Source organism: Tripterygium wilfordii, chromosome 13 (assembly GCF_013401445.1).
Source record: "Tripterygium wilfordii isolate XIE 37 chromosome 13, ASM1340144v1, whole genome shotgun sequence".
In the NCBI taxonomy this organism is placed as follows: Eukaryota; Viridiplantae; Streptophyta; class Magnoliopsida; order Celastrales; family Celastraceae; genus Tripterygium; species Tripterygium wilfordii.
This window is the reverse complement of record NC_052244.1, coordinates 13071748-13087551: the sequence shown is the minus strand read 5'-3', so window position 1 is coordinate 13087551 and position 15804 is coordinate 13071748. Positions and strand designations below refer to the sequence as shown.

Below are 15804 nucleotides of genomic sequence, written 5' to 3'. Positions count from 1 at the left end.
AAAGCCTCGGCAAAAATGAATACGTAAGTTGTTTCAACAAGAGGGTTAATGAAAATACGAAATCTATACTCTCTTTAACTTGCTCTTTCAAAATTTCCATGCACATGAACAAGATATGAAATTATACAACCATGCATGCATGCAGCCAAAGAAGGGTGTAAATGTTAACATCAAACTATAGTATCAGAAAGACATGGGAAGAAAAACAAATGGAAAAAATACAAAAGAAATAATAATTACACTATATGCCTAATAGGCACTAAACGTGCATCTAGCATGTATGGGGTGCACATTCTTTAAAGGAATACACGATATTGCGGGGGTAATAGGAAACAGGTAAGTTATGCAAGCAAATTAGTCCATGCTTAGACCTCAGCCAAATGGTGAAGGAACAGGCCCTGCAAGTGCATCTGATCTTTTAATGCTTCCCATACCACAGATGATGCATCCAGGAGTTGAGAGGGCAGAAAATTTTGCCCCACAGAGGTTGCAAACATCGTATCCAATTGTTGAGAGACGGCTAAGTGTAGCTGCGCAAAACTGGGAGGGATCTTCTAATGGATCAATGGACTTGTTGGACAAGCCCCTCTGAGCGCACATGTCGATCAGGCTTCTCAATTCATCCTGTTTACTTGTAGGTGCCTTGGACAAAAGAAGCTCGAGCATCTGCTTGGCATAAGCATAATTCTGCACCTCCATGTTTCTCTTAATGGCAGTCCTAATGCAGTTTATTCGATGCCTTGCCTGAAGAGGCAAAGAACTCAAATGTCGTGAGAGTCTTGCCATCTCATCTTTTGCACTGATAGCATTGGCGCCTTGGACTCTCTGCAGCCGAAGAATTTCCTGCAGGAGAATCCCAAAAGGTTGTGAACCCAAAAATAGTGTTATAACAATTAAGGGAGAGCTGAAATACTACAGCTCCAAGGTTTTAATGTGTAACTCAAAAGGCTTAACAATCAAGGAACTAAAATCGTCAAGTTACCAGAAGTAAACACAGCCACAAATATGTAGCATAACTTACGAATTTGGTTGGATTATTCACATCTCAGGATCAAGCTGTGCGTTAAATGGGCTTCAAGTTAAAGATTATCAAGCCCACCGCACAAGGTGTCCACCACAGCTACAAGTTAAATGGAGTTTTCACAAACTCATTACTGGAATATTATTTCAGTTTTAAAGGGTATTCTCAAGGCCATGACCATGTCACGTTATGTAGATTGTCGCAATCACCCTTTGAACTAACTTCTGACTCGTGCATCAGCTTCAAGTTGAGCTGATATTTGGGGAACTGAAAAAGACCACCCAAAACCATAACATGGATGATTTCAGGCAGACTAGAGGGTTTTGTTCATCAATGTTAGGTTGGGTAGCACTTGGGCAAAATTGAAAACTGTACACAGCCTCGTACCGGGGTTCATCTTCAACTAGTTTTGGTCAAATGAGGTGATCTAAACACATATTTCAGGCAAGTTCTCAGGCATAGTTTGGATTTGCTAACTTTTACCTTGTACGATTCATGGATGTAGACCTAGATAACATCATAAGGCAAGCAAAAAGAAATGATGGCATCTTCTCTAAACCAGTTTGCACATGCATCTAAAGATAGAGAGCAAATCAACCCATTTTTTAAAGGTGATTGTAAGTCCAATCTTAAAAGTCCTAAATATGGGTCAAGCAGTTCAACATTGAAGCCCAAATAGAAAAACACATTTTTATGAGTAGCAGCACAATGTTAAACTATTAATATGGTTTTACACCAATGGTGGTTGTCTTTTATGTTCCCATGACCCCTGCCCACACTCCTCTAATATCATAATTTGTAAAAGAACACCTAAAGCAACCTGATTGAAACTCTGAACGGTTGAATCTACTCAATTTCTAGCTAGAGAGCCCAGGTTTTAACTTCCAGGCACCCCAATTACCAGATATTTTCTAAAGGGTATAAAACCAAAGCATATCAAAATCTGAGGCAAAAAGGGTGAGCAAAGTAAAGGTCCACGACTGAGGTGCTAAAGCCTTTAGCAGTCAGAGATGGTTTTACTTGTCTGGAATTCAACAGTATGTCCGTAGTCCGTACCTGGAGAAGAGTAACTGCTATCTTGTATTGAGCACATATGGTTGCTTGAGCTTTGATATCGGCACCACGAGACTGGTCCTTAGCCAGTGCAAGAAAGGCTTCATCAAAACAGGATAATGCATCGGGAAGTTGGTTCTGCTCAAGGTGAGCAACCCCGGTCTTGAAACATACTGAAGCAGTAGCCCCTCGGGGAACCTGTCATTCAGATACAGACCAAAAGAAGAGGATAAACTGCAATTAGAGAACATGCTACTCATTGCAAACAGATTAATAGAGCATCCAAGCAAATTATTGCGACAATGTCAATTTAAGCTGGTAAAGTCTCAAGCCCTCAAAGCTTCTCCGTAGTAGCTTTTATTAGCGAAACAGAAAACTGCCCCTTGCGTCATATGTCTGCAAACATCAATCTCACCCACTCCCCTGACTCCTAATTCTTTCACGCCCTGTGTTACTCTCTGATAGAACCACAATTTCGAGATAGATACCTACTGATAATATTGAATACGCAAGAGAGATTTGTCTATTACAACTGAGAATTCCAGAAAACACAAAACAGCAATATGCATAAACCTAGCCTTCCAGGGGTGTAGGACCTCCTATTCTTGTCACCAAGAAACGACAACAAAAACCCTGAATGACACCCTGCTGCTAACCGACCCCGTAAAGCAACACAGCCAGACAAAATTAACCCAATAAGGCTAAAACAAGTTCCCCAATCACACTTCGCCATGTTGTTCTCACGCCAAAAAAGAAAAACAACACTTTATATGATTATGATAAACTCTAACAAAAATATAATGGGGTAAAACATCATACAGGAAACCCCCACAGGGGGAATCATCAATAACCAGGGAACAGGGAAAAAATTGGGTTATTTTTTTTTATTTTTTTTTAAAAATGGAAAAGAAATTTATTCACAATTGCACCAAGGTTACAAGGAGGTAACACATATAACGTCAAGAAGATTGTTGTTAGAGCACCAAAGCTTTAAAGTAGAACAAACACTCTCAACAATACTAGAACAGAAGATTCCATATTGTCAAAGAATTTCAACCCCTACATCCCAAACATGGATACTGCAAAACAGCGACTCAAGAATTTCAACTATATCCCAAACAGAACAATACAGTTCAGATTTCACTATTGATTCTAGACTCTTGAGCATATATCCATTTATGTATGGTCTTTAAATGAAAGCAAAGGCAAATAAGATGTTTACCTACTTGATTATTTTCAATTAACAATACTCACTGGATTATTAATGTATTTTCAATTAACAATACACACACTGCACAAGCTTCCTCTGTGGTGGCAAATGTGCACTTTACAAGCCGAGGACAGAGAGGCTATTTAAAAGATATTTGAACTTAATGATGCCTAGGTTGCAATAAGTAAATTTACCATTTCAACAACCATAAAAAAAAATATTTTCCATCCAGAAGTACATCAACACTTCGATACCGCTGATAAAATTCATAAGAGATTAGTTATTTTCAAACATAAAAAACCAAGAAAATAACCAGAATGAGAAAAAAACATAAAGTTCATGCACCTGCCCAGGACGCACAGAAGCTGGTGGAGAAATAGGATGAGGTTGTCCTGAAATAGCGACCCCAAGGACACTGAGGTCAAGAGGCTGGGTAGAAGGTGGAACCTGAGATACCTGGACCTGAGACGGGGGCAGAACAGCTGCTTGACTAGAGGATTGTGGCGGAATACCACCATCGGGAAGTCCAATTGACTCAAGTGGAACACCAGGTTGTTCAGTTGCCTGAGGAGGTATACCACCAACAGGACGAGTGATATCCATTGGAGGTACATTCCCATAGGTAGGCCCCACTTTTTCACCATCAAATCCTCTGGCAGATGGATCCATTTTTGCAAGATAAGTTCCAGGAGGCGGCAACGCGGCAGCCATCTGGAGGGACGGTATTGTGTTCTGAAAAAAGTCCTCTGCGATTGGTCCGGAAGTACCTCCCACACCCGTTACAGCAGAACCTGGTTGTGACACTGGCACTGGCAATGATCCTGGTGCAGGTTGAGTCAATGAGTCAAATCCAAACAGATCTGTCGGGGCAGAAACTGAGGTAGTACTCACAGCTCCTGCGGTAGCAGAAGGTTGGGGTATTAGCATGCCAAGGTCCTGGGATCCTGTTAAGGACTTGGTCCTGCTCATTGGTGGCCCCAAACCCTCTCCAAGCTTAAACTGTTTCGTAGCTTCTTTGATCTTATTGACATCCACTGTGGTTGATGCAATTGGCTTGTCTCGTATTCTAATTTGTAATTTTTTAGTTTTTGATACTTCCTCTTCATCACTGCTGCTACCATCAGCAGCAGCACCATACATTGTTTTCTTGAATTCTTCTTCAGCTTTAGCCTGTTCATCAGCTGCAGATGAACCTGCATACTGTTTGGTTAGAGTTTCCAGACCCATCAAAGAATCACCCTTGGAACTACCATTGGGCACACCTTTGGATGTACTAGGCACAGACTTAACCAAAGAAGATGGAACTCCATTTGCCTTATTGTCAGCCCCTTTAGGGATGAAAGCTTTGACCAAGCTGTCTTCTCTCACTTCAACAATATTGCCTCTTCCTTTCATTACCCCCAGGTAAACACCAATATGATCTGTAATGATAGCAGCGATGGCACCATCATCAGTCTTCATATATGGCATTACCTCCGCAGCCAGCTCCCACTGAGGAATAGACTTCAAATTAGTAGGTGTCTTTATTTCCCAATTCCCACCACCCCATTCAGGACCTTTCGGAACCATACTCTCAGCAGCAAAGTTGGCAAAAATGCCTTGTGTCCATCCAGTAGAGCGAACTCTTAAAATCCTTTCACAACATCGCCTCAATTCTGAGTCAGCACTTTCTTCTTCTAGCTTCTGAGCAAGTCGCCGCATAGCACTAGGATTAAGGTGGCATATATACAGATCAAGCATGCTTTCATAGTCTGCTATAACTTCAAATGTTTCTTTTGCACTATCAAATTGACCATACCTACAAAGACGAAGTTGTTAGGGAAAGGATCATAGAATGAAAACTTAAAAAGTCAACAATAGAAAAGAAACCTATTACCCATCTATAACACAAATATAATGACAATTTGCATCCTTTGCAAGTAGCCAATGATTCCAAATCTGCAAAGGGAATTAATTTGCAAGTAGCCAACATCTTCGAGATTCATGTGAAAGTTAAACAGTAGATTCAACTAGTCATTTAGATTTATATCCAGCTAGGAAGCACAGACACTCTTAGAATGGTCACGTACTAGTGTCAGACACTGACACGGCTCGGACACGTGTCTGGACCGTGTGTGTTTTTTCTGCCCTTTTTTGTGAAGGACACGGTGTGGACACGTTTTCTAATTGAATCCCAAAATGAAATTCGATGATGTTCATATGAAACAGATCTAAGATTCCAGTTAGGCATGGGAGAACAAAAGTAACAAAGCTGCGTCCTTGGGGGAAGTGGGTTCCATCACCGACGAACTTGTTCTAGATCAATACAGATGTCGCTGTTAGGAGTGACTTCTCAGGTATCGTAGCCATGTGTCGAAGTGTTGATGGACAAATCCACTTTGCATGCTCGATCAAACATAAGGTAGATGCAATCATCGGAGAAACTCTACCAATTCAGAAAGCGGTTATGGAGGGGCAAGAAGCAAGGCTTGTGGAGTTGAAGCGAGGCTTGAAAAGGCTGCTGGAAGGTTGGGATAATGAACTATTGTTGACAGAAGGCGATCCCTTGGATAATGAATTGTGGGGGCTTTAGGAAATTTGGGATGTCATTTGGGATGGGCTTAAGTTCTTTCAATCAGGCTTATTATATGACTACATATTAGCAAGGAGGGTAAATTGACTACATATTGTGTTTGGATTTTATTGTAACATTAATACAGTAGACAAATATTTATTTATATTAATTTATTATATAAATCTATGTATACGTGTCCTTGCCATGTCCGTGTCCTATAAATTTTGAAATTCCCGTGTCTGAATGTCCATGTCTGTGCTTCCTAGATATCCAGTAGTGCCAATTTATGTCAACTCATCTAGCCATACAAATTAAAAATGAAATCAAAATAATCATATGCAAGTATTTTAAAAAAAAAAAAAAAACCTTGTGTCAGAAATGGAAATCTAACATGCTTGATATGTTAATAAGACAGAGATCAAAGCAGTTTCCAACATTGAAAACAGTAAATAGTAAATGCATTACTAAATGTAAACAAGCATCTATCCTATTCCTGTCACTTTAGGGGCTTACTTGATACAGGCATATCCCAACTGTCGAAACCGGTGGAACAAATGTGAGGTTGGTGGGCATTTTGGATAATCTCTAGAATGCAAGAATTCATCCTTCAATACAGACAAGGCAGTGGAGAAACGGAGAGCTTTGATAGCATAGACACCACGCAACACCTAACTCCAATTCGCAATACATTTAGAAACTTAAATTAGAAAGTACTAAATTATCAGAATTAGCACATTGCTTTCACGCACCTTAGTGAACTGTGGACCTGATTGGGATAACGACACAGCAAGATCACCACAAACAGGTGGACCACTAGCAAGAATGTCGAGTGATCTTGGAGTAATGCGCAAGCTATCAAACCTTCAGGATGATCAATGATGAAAACAATTGATGTCAAAATGTCACTTGATTTAAGGATCCAATATCAGGTAGTAAAATGCCAATGAAAAGTTACATTCCGTGATTCCAAATTTCCAATCACAAAATCTACAAAATATTCATTGATAAGAATTGAATATTAAAAAAAAAATCAGCATGGGAAAACTTGATACAGTGGAAAAGACAGCAAAGCAGAAGAAGGGGGAAAAGAAAACCTCGATGTTATCTGGTACAATATTTCTGACAGGTCAAGCTTATGCTCAAAATATTGTTGCATTGTGGCAAATCCAATAAGAAGAGGTTCAAGAAGCCCAACAAGACAGCTCTTGATTTCAATCCCTTTTTTCTGTCTTGGATTTATTTCAGTTGGGTTAGCGAGCAGCAAACGATCATTCAAAGCACCTACAAGAACTGCAGAAAAGAACATCCACATGCTCAATTAGAGAACGGTAAATAAATCAGATGAAAGGCACATATCAAGTAACAATAGCAGAAGACATGGTTGCTACAAAACTTAAATTATGAAAAGAACGATATTTACCTGCATACGGCATGCTAATAGAGAGAATAGTCCTTACAATTCCATCCCATCCAAGAACATTGATTGCAGTCGCAGTAGAAAAGAGAAGTGCTGGCCCAACCCATAAAAGGGATCTAAAGTGCACAGAAGTTAAGTGTTCAAACAAACTTAAATACCCTATTTCACACAATTCAAAACAATTAAATGAGTAAATGTTGAGCCAAAATTGGCAAAAAATTAGATTGCATCAGGATATCAAAGGAAGCCCTTTATCAAATTTTATGGAACTGCTTGCCAGTATATCAAGATCTGCTGAAACCAGAAGCACTCTATGAGTAGTTAAAACTCCGGCAACATAGCCTTTAACAGTTTCTTGCCAATGAACCTGGAGAAGTCAAAAATACCGATATCATCAATGACAGATCCAGACTATTCTTTCAATGCATTCAAAAAATGCACCAACCATCTTCAAAAAACTGCATGCTCGTATCAGATTTAATGAAAAAATTCAGTTGCACCAAAAATAGGTTATTTTTAAAAATTTCAGCTCTGGGCTTACTCAAGCAAACAGTAACTGTCAGTAAGTACCACCAGCATGACAAAACCTACCTTATCCATAGGCTTTTTGAAAACTGTGCATAGCAACACATTTGATGTAATTACTTGCGAATTGAATAAAATAAACACACTTTATAAAGATAGTTCATACAAGAAACTTGACTTGTTTAGAAAAATCCACTACAGCAACAGGCATTACCAATTATGGATATTGAGACAGGTACATTTAGTCAAGCATACCATGTTGCATTAGAAAAGAAGATTCTGCTGGTATTCTACCTACATAGGCCTTCAGGAGTATAACAACAATTCACGGAAAAAATACATTCCTGCTTCTGAGGCGGGCCCCACCTACAACTTTAGATTTTTCTTTCAACATACTCCAATGACCTTTGTTGATCCATTCGAGTAATTAAACGTTTTACAGCTAGTAAACTACATTTATTTGACATAAATGCCCTCTTGCTGATGAGAAGGGAGGTCAGGGTAGGAGACTGCTTATAAATGCAGACTGCCTAACTACAATAACGAAAGCAATTGTTCTGTTTTCTACAAAGTGAGCTCCCTAATTCGATCGAAAACTTGAAATACCTACCTGAAGAACAATCTCATTCAATTTCAACTTGATTGACTTTTTGCCTTCAGTTTTTGTTGATATATAATGACCATCTGAAGTAGAAAGGCGATATCCTTGAACCAACTTTGCCAAGCCAATAAGTTTTCCATTGCAAGCAAACATCAGGGTTGACTCTGCAACAACAAAATATTCCAATCAGCATATTTGGAAGATATGACAACGATACTACAGAATACGGGCCTTATTTTCTCAAGCACCTAGTGGAGTAGAAAAGATACGGTCAACTTCACTTTCGAACATAAACTGCATAGGTCCCCGAACAGAACCAACAGCTGTATCTGCAGATTGGTTCTGTTCCACTTCCATTTTTTCATCAGATTCTTTCGAAGCAAGCCCTGGCAGAGTGTACAAACCCAGTCCAGTCTTTTCATCATCCAATATGGCAAATTGACTTTCGTTGGGACCTATAAGTGCTGCATCTCGACCTACAGAAATTCAAGGTAAATACGGCATATAATAATCGGGTTCTATGACATGCAAATATGAACATATCAAAAGATTCTGACGAAAAAATAATAATAAACATAACTTATCAAAAAAAAGAAAAGAAAAACACATCAGAGGGTAAAAGCAGTAAACATATCTGATGCACAAAATACCTTTGAGTGTGCTTCCTTTACTGTTAGCCAACTGAGAATCGGTGTTCTCCCAATAAAGGACAACTTCATTTGTAGAACCACTAAATTCATAAACAACGAGAAACATGTGCTGTTTTTTACTGTAAACCAAGTGTTTTTGATGATATTCCACATTCGCAGGAATCTGAAACCAAGACAGGATTTACTAGCTCAATATTATGGGGATTATTCTCTGTATGAATTCACATATAGCCTCAATGGCAACTCCGCAAAATTAATTGTACACTGCACCATTCTATCTAAAAAGAACATAACAAGGCAGTTTTTCAACTTTTTTTACAAGAACAAGGCAGTTTCCGACATTACCGAAGTATAAAGCTTCTTGTATATAGAATCCGCTCCAGAGCAGAGATTGTATGCCATGAGGTTTATGCCATCCAGATAAAAGGCCCTGACAGGGTAATGAAGTACCCGGTTCTCTTTATTGAAGAAATTCAGCTCCAAATGAAATGGCTGCCCATAAACCCAGTGGAGTCAGATGCAAAGGTTATATCAAATTAGACAGTATGCAAAATCAACCTCACACCTGGCAAACAGGAAGATCTTTAAGATGATGCTTAGTGTCCAAAATGGTTATCAAAGGCAGTCGAGATATTGGAGCATTTTTTGCATGGCCTTCCATGAAATGCTGGTCACATGTGTAAAAGCAACTAGTCAGTGATACATCAAATCAAAAGAAATATGTGCAAATGGTAAAAATACCAAGGGCAATGAAGTTCACAAAAGTTCCCCAGGATAGGTTATATAAGTATAACCGAGTATGATATATTCCCCAGAAGTCTACAGAATATTAATTTACTACACCAAGACATTATTCACATTCCTGAATTTGCGGTAGTATCATACAACAAAGAGGTAGATTTTACTTGCGACCTCTTCGCACATAATATGTTAAGGACAAGTGCAAAGATGGGAACACGAGACAAGAACAGCTTTGGAATGGCTAAAGAAACAACCTGCTCCTCACTGCCATTACGTGCCCATGTTCTCTCTTGATGTGTAAGGTAGGTAACACAAGAAAAAATAAATTAAAGGAAAGGGGGAAAGTAATATACACTGTACAGGAACGCCTTCCGAGCAATGTCTGAAATTGTAAGGTGACTTTGCCTGCGAGAAAGGATGTCAAGTTGTCAACAATAGTATGCTGAAGAAACTAAAAAACAAAGGTTATAAATTAATGACAAACTATCAACCGAAGACATCACGAAGGCATGTGAGCATCAAAATCCCATAAAAGAACGAAAACAAGGGCCCGGGTGGGGGAGGAAGACTCTTTAATTGCACAACCTCACAACCATGTCTGTGAATTACATTAGATAGCACAAAGATACTAATCTATGCACATATAGGTACAGCAAAAATCAAGAAAAGAACCAACAAAAGATGATTGTCTTATGACACCACCAAAAATTCCTCGAGCAATATGCGGGATCACAAGCACACAAACATCCAAACTCCACAGCCGTAAAAAAGCATGCATATACAAGCATGATTATCCTGAACTCACCCCTTCAGCTGCTGCTCTTGTAGTTGCTCCTGAAGTTGATGATCAGCCAGAATACCAGTTGAACCCATGGATGAAAGCTTTTCTTTCAGAATAGATGCTGCAAATCATTGCTACTGTTAGAATATCTGGAAAAACAATTGGGAATCATAGCACTACAAAAAATAACCATAAGATGAGAATGTAAAGGCAAGCAATTCACGTGCACAAGGCTCCCGCAGTCGTAAGAGTCGGGGACAAGCAGGATGTCTGCAGACCTTACCCCACATAATATGTGGAGAGCTTGTTTCCAGGAAATTGAACATGAGACCTCTAAGATGAGAATGTAACAGAAAATATGATTGAGGCCAAAATAACGAAGATACAATGAACAATTTTACGATGCATGTAAGTTAAACTGTTGTATCAGCCACAACTAAAATGATTATAACGAAACAGATTGTTCATGATATTCATCATACGTGCAATTAAATTTGAACATAAGCTCATTTGAAAGAAGACCATGGTGCCCAGTTGCAATCTTGAACAAATTCAGAATAGATAAAATAAGTTACTAACCAGGCCAGAAGTATGATAGCTACCACATGAAGTTCCAGAAACATTGATCATCAAACAATTTTAAGTTTTCATTTTCTTAAGGCAAGGGAAACCTTGTGCTTTTGCATAGGTTAACCCCGGGCATTCGAAGACTCCTCGCACCACAAGTATCAAATCACTGTTTTCCCTTGCTATAGGTAGGTAACTTTAGTAGAAATTCACCTGAAGATCCCCTAGCACTTTGAAGAACAGCAAACAGCTGTTTTCTTCCTTCCCTAGTATATGCAGCCCTATTTTTAAAGTTGTCGCCACCTGTCGTACCCTATCACAGAAAAAACATTATTACACTTTGGATGGCAGATCATAACCAGATGCAAGCAATGTCGATGGTGGCTCTTAACTGCAAACAGCAAAGCTGCTAAATTCAATTTCGGGTGAACTTCTAAGGTTCTAATTCGTGGCAAGGGATAGACTGTTTCTCCACCCTGCTGGGATAGAATCCGAGGGATGTCAATTGATTCAATTGCTGCAAAATAGAATGTGAATGATACAGAGTCAGGCGTCACATTAAGCACGAAGCACAGAATTCACTGCATATAGATTCTTCTGCTCAAATTTTCATAACTAGTATTTTGTTCTTCATAAGATTGCAGGTTAAGTATATGTAAACATATGGAAATTTAATAACTAGGATCAGGATCAACGCTACCTGCGCATGAGATGAAAAGAACACGCAAGCACACACTAAAAAACAGGCAAGCACACACTATGCCTTCTGCCTTCACTACAAGCATGAGGTCTACATTCCTACTCTTTCTTAACTTTTGGATGCCGTGGATAGAGGATCAAAGTATACAAAAAGATCTTCTACATAAAATTTTCCTTTTGTGCACACCTCTTTGTCAGCTCAGAAACCAGAAAAGATACTGACAATAGGTGCTAGACATTTAGATGTTCAGTAAAATCACAAACTATAAGTCATTTTGCATCAAACTCCAGATATATAGGTTTTCATTCAGTTATAGCATGCGCTCTCTTGGACATGTTTGGTCCTTCTACTGTCACTGCCAGTCCCTTGTGTATCTTTGTATGTTTATCATGCTGTTATTCAGTAAGAATACAAGAAAGCGAATATAAAAGCTCAATAAATTAGATCAGCATCTGATGCTTCATCACAATGACACTGCACTACTATACCATTACCTTTGTATCAATCTTATCAGAAGAAACAATTTTGACCATATAGCAAGGCAGGTTTACAAAAAAATAAAGAATAACGCGAGAAGGAACACTAACATGCAGCCTCAAAAAAATTTGCTTGCATTGGTGGCCTATTAGGATTAAGTATCACTTGTGTTTTCCATACTTGAAGAGTTCCATCCTTAGAAAGAGTTACAAGCAGCCGTAACATTGGAAGCCAAGCAATTGATGTGATAGGTTGAGAGCCCACTTGTGTTCTTCAATTGAATCAAGAAGCAAAAGATTAGAATTTAACTACCAAAAGAAAATAGAAAAATGACATCAGGAGAGTTGCATGATTCATAGAGATATGATAAGATCTTACGTAAACCCGTCACTAACATATTTTAAAGCATTTCAGAACTTCTAACAACTTAAAGCCAATGATAACCATGATCATGTTATAACCCTAGAGATAATGGCATTATTGGAAACAACTTACATTCCTATCAAACTGGGTCTCTCAATTGACACATCCCATGCCAGAAGTGTACCTCTTCTATCACCAACAAAAATCCATTCCAATGTCGGATGAAATGCAAAGACACCAGCACCAACAAGCTTAATAGTATTATCAACTGCAACAAGAACCAAAGGAGAGACAAAGTGAATCTGTTTGAATAGAATACCTACTTTGATATACTCCTCAATTAAGAATGAGGGTTGTTATCATCTTACGTTGCAGAGTGTAATGAACAGCATATGTATTAATGTTATAAGCTCGAATTAAACCATCTGCATAAGCTACATACTGCAAGAGAAATCCAAATTAGAAAATCGAATAGCTTCTAAAGGAAGTCTTGAGCACAAAAGTCACAAAGCTAGTATAAATACTCATCACATACAAGAATAACTAAAGCTGTGAAAGGATCAAATTGGATGCAAATACAGTCTCATTCCAATCTAATCTCCTGATTTAAATTTTTCAGAAGGATAGGATAAATCATCTTTATAAATTCAGAAGTTGGAGAATCTGACTAGTAATGAAGTGAACATGAATTTATAATATGCAGCAAAAAAAATACAGCTAATACTCAATTCCTACACCGACCAACTCAGCCTTGAATATTACCATACAAAAATAGAATCCTACAAAGACATGGGCGCATAACTATTCCAAATTACACTGTAGTTAGAACCAAAAAAGCATTTAAAGAAGAAAAAGACTCATCATCATAGATTATTTTATTCTTTTGAATTACAGGAAATCTAATTGAGATAAGCACCAAGGTAGCGCCTCCCTTTTACATGACATGACGAGATAATGTGTATATAACATCGAGTGACATACAAAATTTCTGCTCCATAAAAGACAAAGGGTGCTTAGCCGCCTATCTATACCAATCTCCAGGGATTCCTCCCCCTCAAACCTCTTTTGTTTCTTTCCTTCAATTAATCATAGGCAACTAATACATCCTGTTAGATACGTGGAGAACACACCCAGTTAGATGAAGAATAGAAAAAGAATCTATAACTCCTAAAATTTAATGCATTCTCGTTCAAGATACGTAAGCCTGAATTTTTTTGAAAAAGAAATAAACATACACTGATTCTGTAAAACAACAGAATTGAATCAGATCATCTGCCTGAAGATTTGATAGTCAATATAAACTAATTTGGATAGCCGCTTTACTGATTGATTAGATACTAAATTGGATTTGATATTTTTTCTAAGTAGAATGCAACAAGTTCCCCAGGATATTTTTTTAAATCTGACCCATTTATAACTGTAACAGTGGCCAAAAGGGAGACAATTACAAGCAAACAAGAATGTTACCAGAACAGGAAGTCGAGGATGGCAAGCAAGATTCACAATAGGTTTCTTCAGGTCCGTTTTTATTTTTGTTGGTGCCCTCCCACCTTCAACAGTTCCAATGACTTCATGCAAAGTAGTTCAAAAGTTAGAAGCAGCATAATAGTAACAATGTATAAGATAATATGATTGTGAAGAAAGAAAGGATGACACAAAAAAGGAAGTAGAAGGTTAAAATCCTAGCCATTGCAACACTTAAAGAAACAAAAAGAAAAACCAACCAGTTACACTCATCCTTCGGTGAAAACCAAAAAACACAACAGGCTGCAGAGGTGTCAAAGCAAGATGGACTTCTGTATCAAAAGAAATGTGTTCTGTCTTCTTTTCAGGTGAGTGCAGTACACAAGTTTGCTCAGCATCGAAATCACAAGATCGAATTGTACAATCCTAATAAAAATGTGACACATATAGACAACCACATGAAAGCTCAATCAATCATCAAATAAATAAAGGAATTTAATGAAACCCGTAACTGTAAAGGAAATAAGGGGATTAAAACCTCAAGAATAGCAATAACTGCATGCCCACTTGCAGGACTGTAAGCCATGCGGACTACAGGTGCACCAATGTCAACAGAAGAAAGCCTGCTTCCCGTGAATGCATCAAATTCTGCACAAAGAAGACAATAATTAGCAGCAACCTAGACGTATCTCTATCTTCTAGGAACTTACATTCAACATATGTCCGATAAATTGATCAATGGCATCACGGCTAATCTAACCATTTCAGTCCGTAAAACGCAAAGAGATCACTCAAATTTTAATTTACAAATCCTCTAATCTTGAAGCTTCCAGTATTTCCACACACACAAGCACTTACTCGAAAAATTCAACTCGCATAATTTAATTATAAAGCCACTACAAGAAAACAGGAAATCAGCCGACCGGATTAAAGTAGAGAAATCAACACACCGATAACATAGGTTCCAATGGCCACGGCGATAAGTGCTTGATGCGGGTGAAAGGCGGCGGCGTGAGGCTGCAAGGGTTTTTCGACGGCACGTCCTACATGCCGCAGATCCAGATGCTGCAACGTTGCCCACTCCATCACTCTGCCCTCTGTTTTACCTACACAAAAACAATACCAAATTGAAATTCAAATACGACGCCCACAGAAATATACACAGATTCTGTTACACAGCTATCTACATTGAAAACCTAAATTTATTGAAAGCGTAGATGAAGGACGAACTTATAAACAAATCTGCGAGAAAATTAAAGAGAGGAGCAGTCTGTGAGATCTGATTCGAGAGTGATCACTGGAAGAAAATTCTGATATTACCTACTTAGTAAAATGTGGAACGGCAATTCATGGACGATGTCGAAAAGAAAGAAATGGATGTGAATAACAAATACCAGATCAGATCACCAGCAACAGATCAAAAGAGAAGGAAATTCTCAATTTTGAACGAAGAAGACCGAGAACGATGAGGACTCAGGAAGATTGGCAAAGTTTGTTGATTTTTTGGGTGAAGAGTCTGGGCCCATATCGGCCCAATTTAAACAAAACTTTAATTTAAAGCCCATTCATTATACCAGTTGCATTTCGAGTCCATACAGTTGGTGAGCATACTGTATATACTCACGATATCTTAAAAATCAAAATTCTCGTCCAACTTATCTTGTCAAAAGATAAAAATTA

General features: G+C 38.4%; 1 protein-coding gene across 3 annotated transcripts; it reads right to left on the bottom strand.

Moving 5' to 3' along the window:
* Window positions 1-49: 49 nt before the first annotated feature.
* Window positions 50-15676, bottom strand: LOC120012104. 3 transcript variants are annotated; one of them, XM_038863370.1, is made up of 25 exons: window positions 15519-15676; window positions 15075-15230; window positions 14663-14772; window positions 14385-14550; window positions 14128-14228; window positions 13029-13101; window positions 12793-12928; window positions 12408-12568; window positions 11513-11637; window positions 11334-11433; window positions 10578-10674; window positions 10126-10177; window positions 9597-9698; window positions 9377-9523; window positions 9032-9194; window positions 8630-8857; window positions 8391-8545; window positions 7494-7622; window positions 7259-7376; window positions 6933-7128; window positions 6588-6699; window positions 6352-6506; window positions 3630-5082; window positions 2078-2272; window positions 50-843 (listed from the first exon to the last, which is right to left on the bottom strand). In XM_038863370.1, exons 2-25 carry the CDS (start codon window positions 15208-15210, stop codon window positions 373-375), a joined length of 4881 nt encoding a protein of 1626 aa, XP_038719298.1. In that variant the 5' UTR covers window positions 15211-15230; window positions 15519-15676; the 3' UTR covers window positions 50-372. The 3 variants fall into 3 exon arrangements, with proteins under 3 accessions (XP_038719298.1, XP_038719299.1, XP_038719297.1); XM_038863371.1 differs by having other exon boundaries at window positions 15355-15641; XM_038863369.1 differs by having other exon boundaries at window positions 15445-15641.
* Window positions 15677-15804: the final 128 nt, after the last annotated feature.

What these genes read in the sequence shown, in the direction of transcription:
- LOC120012104 (XM_038863370.1), bottom strand. Translation starts at nt 15,210, where the DNA reads ATGGAGTGGGCAACGTTGCAGCATCTGGATCTGCGGCATGTAGGACGT. An exon ending in AAATTTTTTTGAGGCTGCAT is followed by an intron (nt 11,638 to 12,407) that starts GTTAGTGTTCCT and finishes TCTATTTTGCAG; the next exon opens with CAATTGAATCAATTGACATC. An exon ending in TATCTTTTCTACTCCACTAG is followed by an intron (nt 8,546 to 8,629) that starts GTGCTTGAGAAA and finishes TTGTTGTTGCAG; the next exon opens with AGTCAACCCTGATGTTTGCT.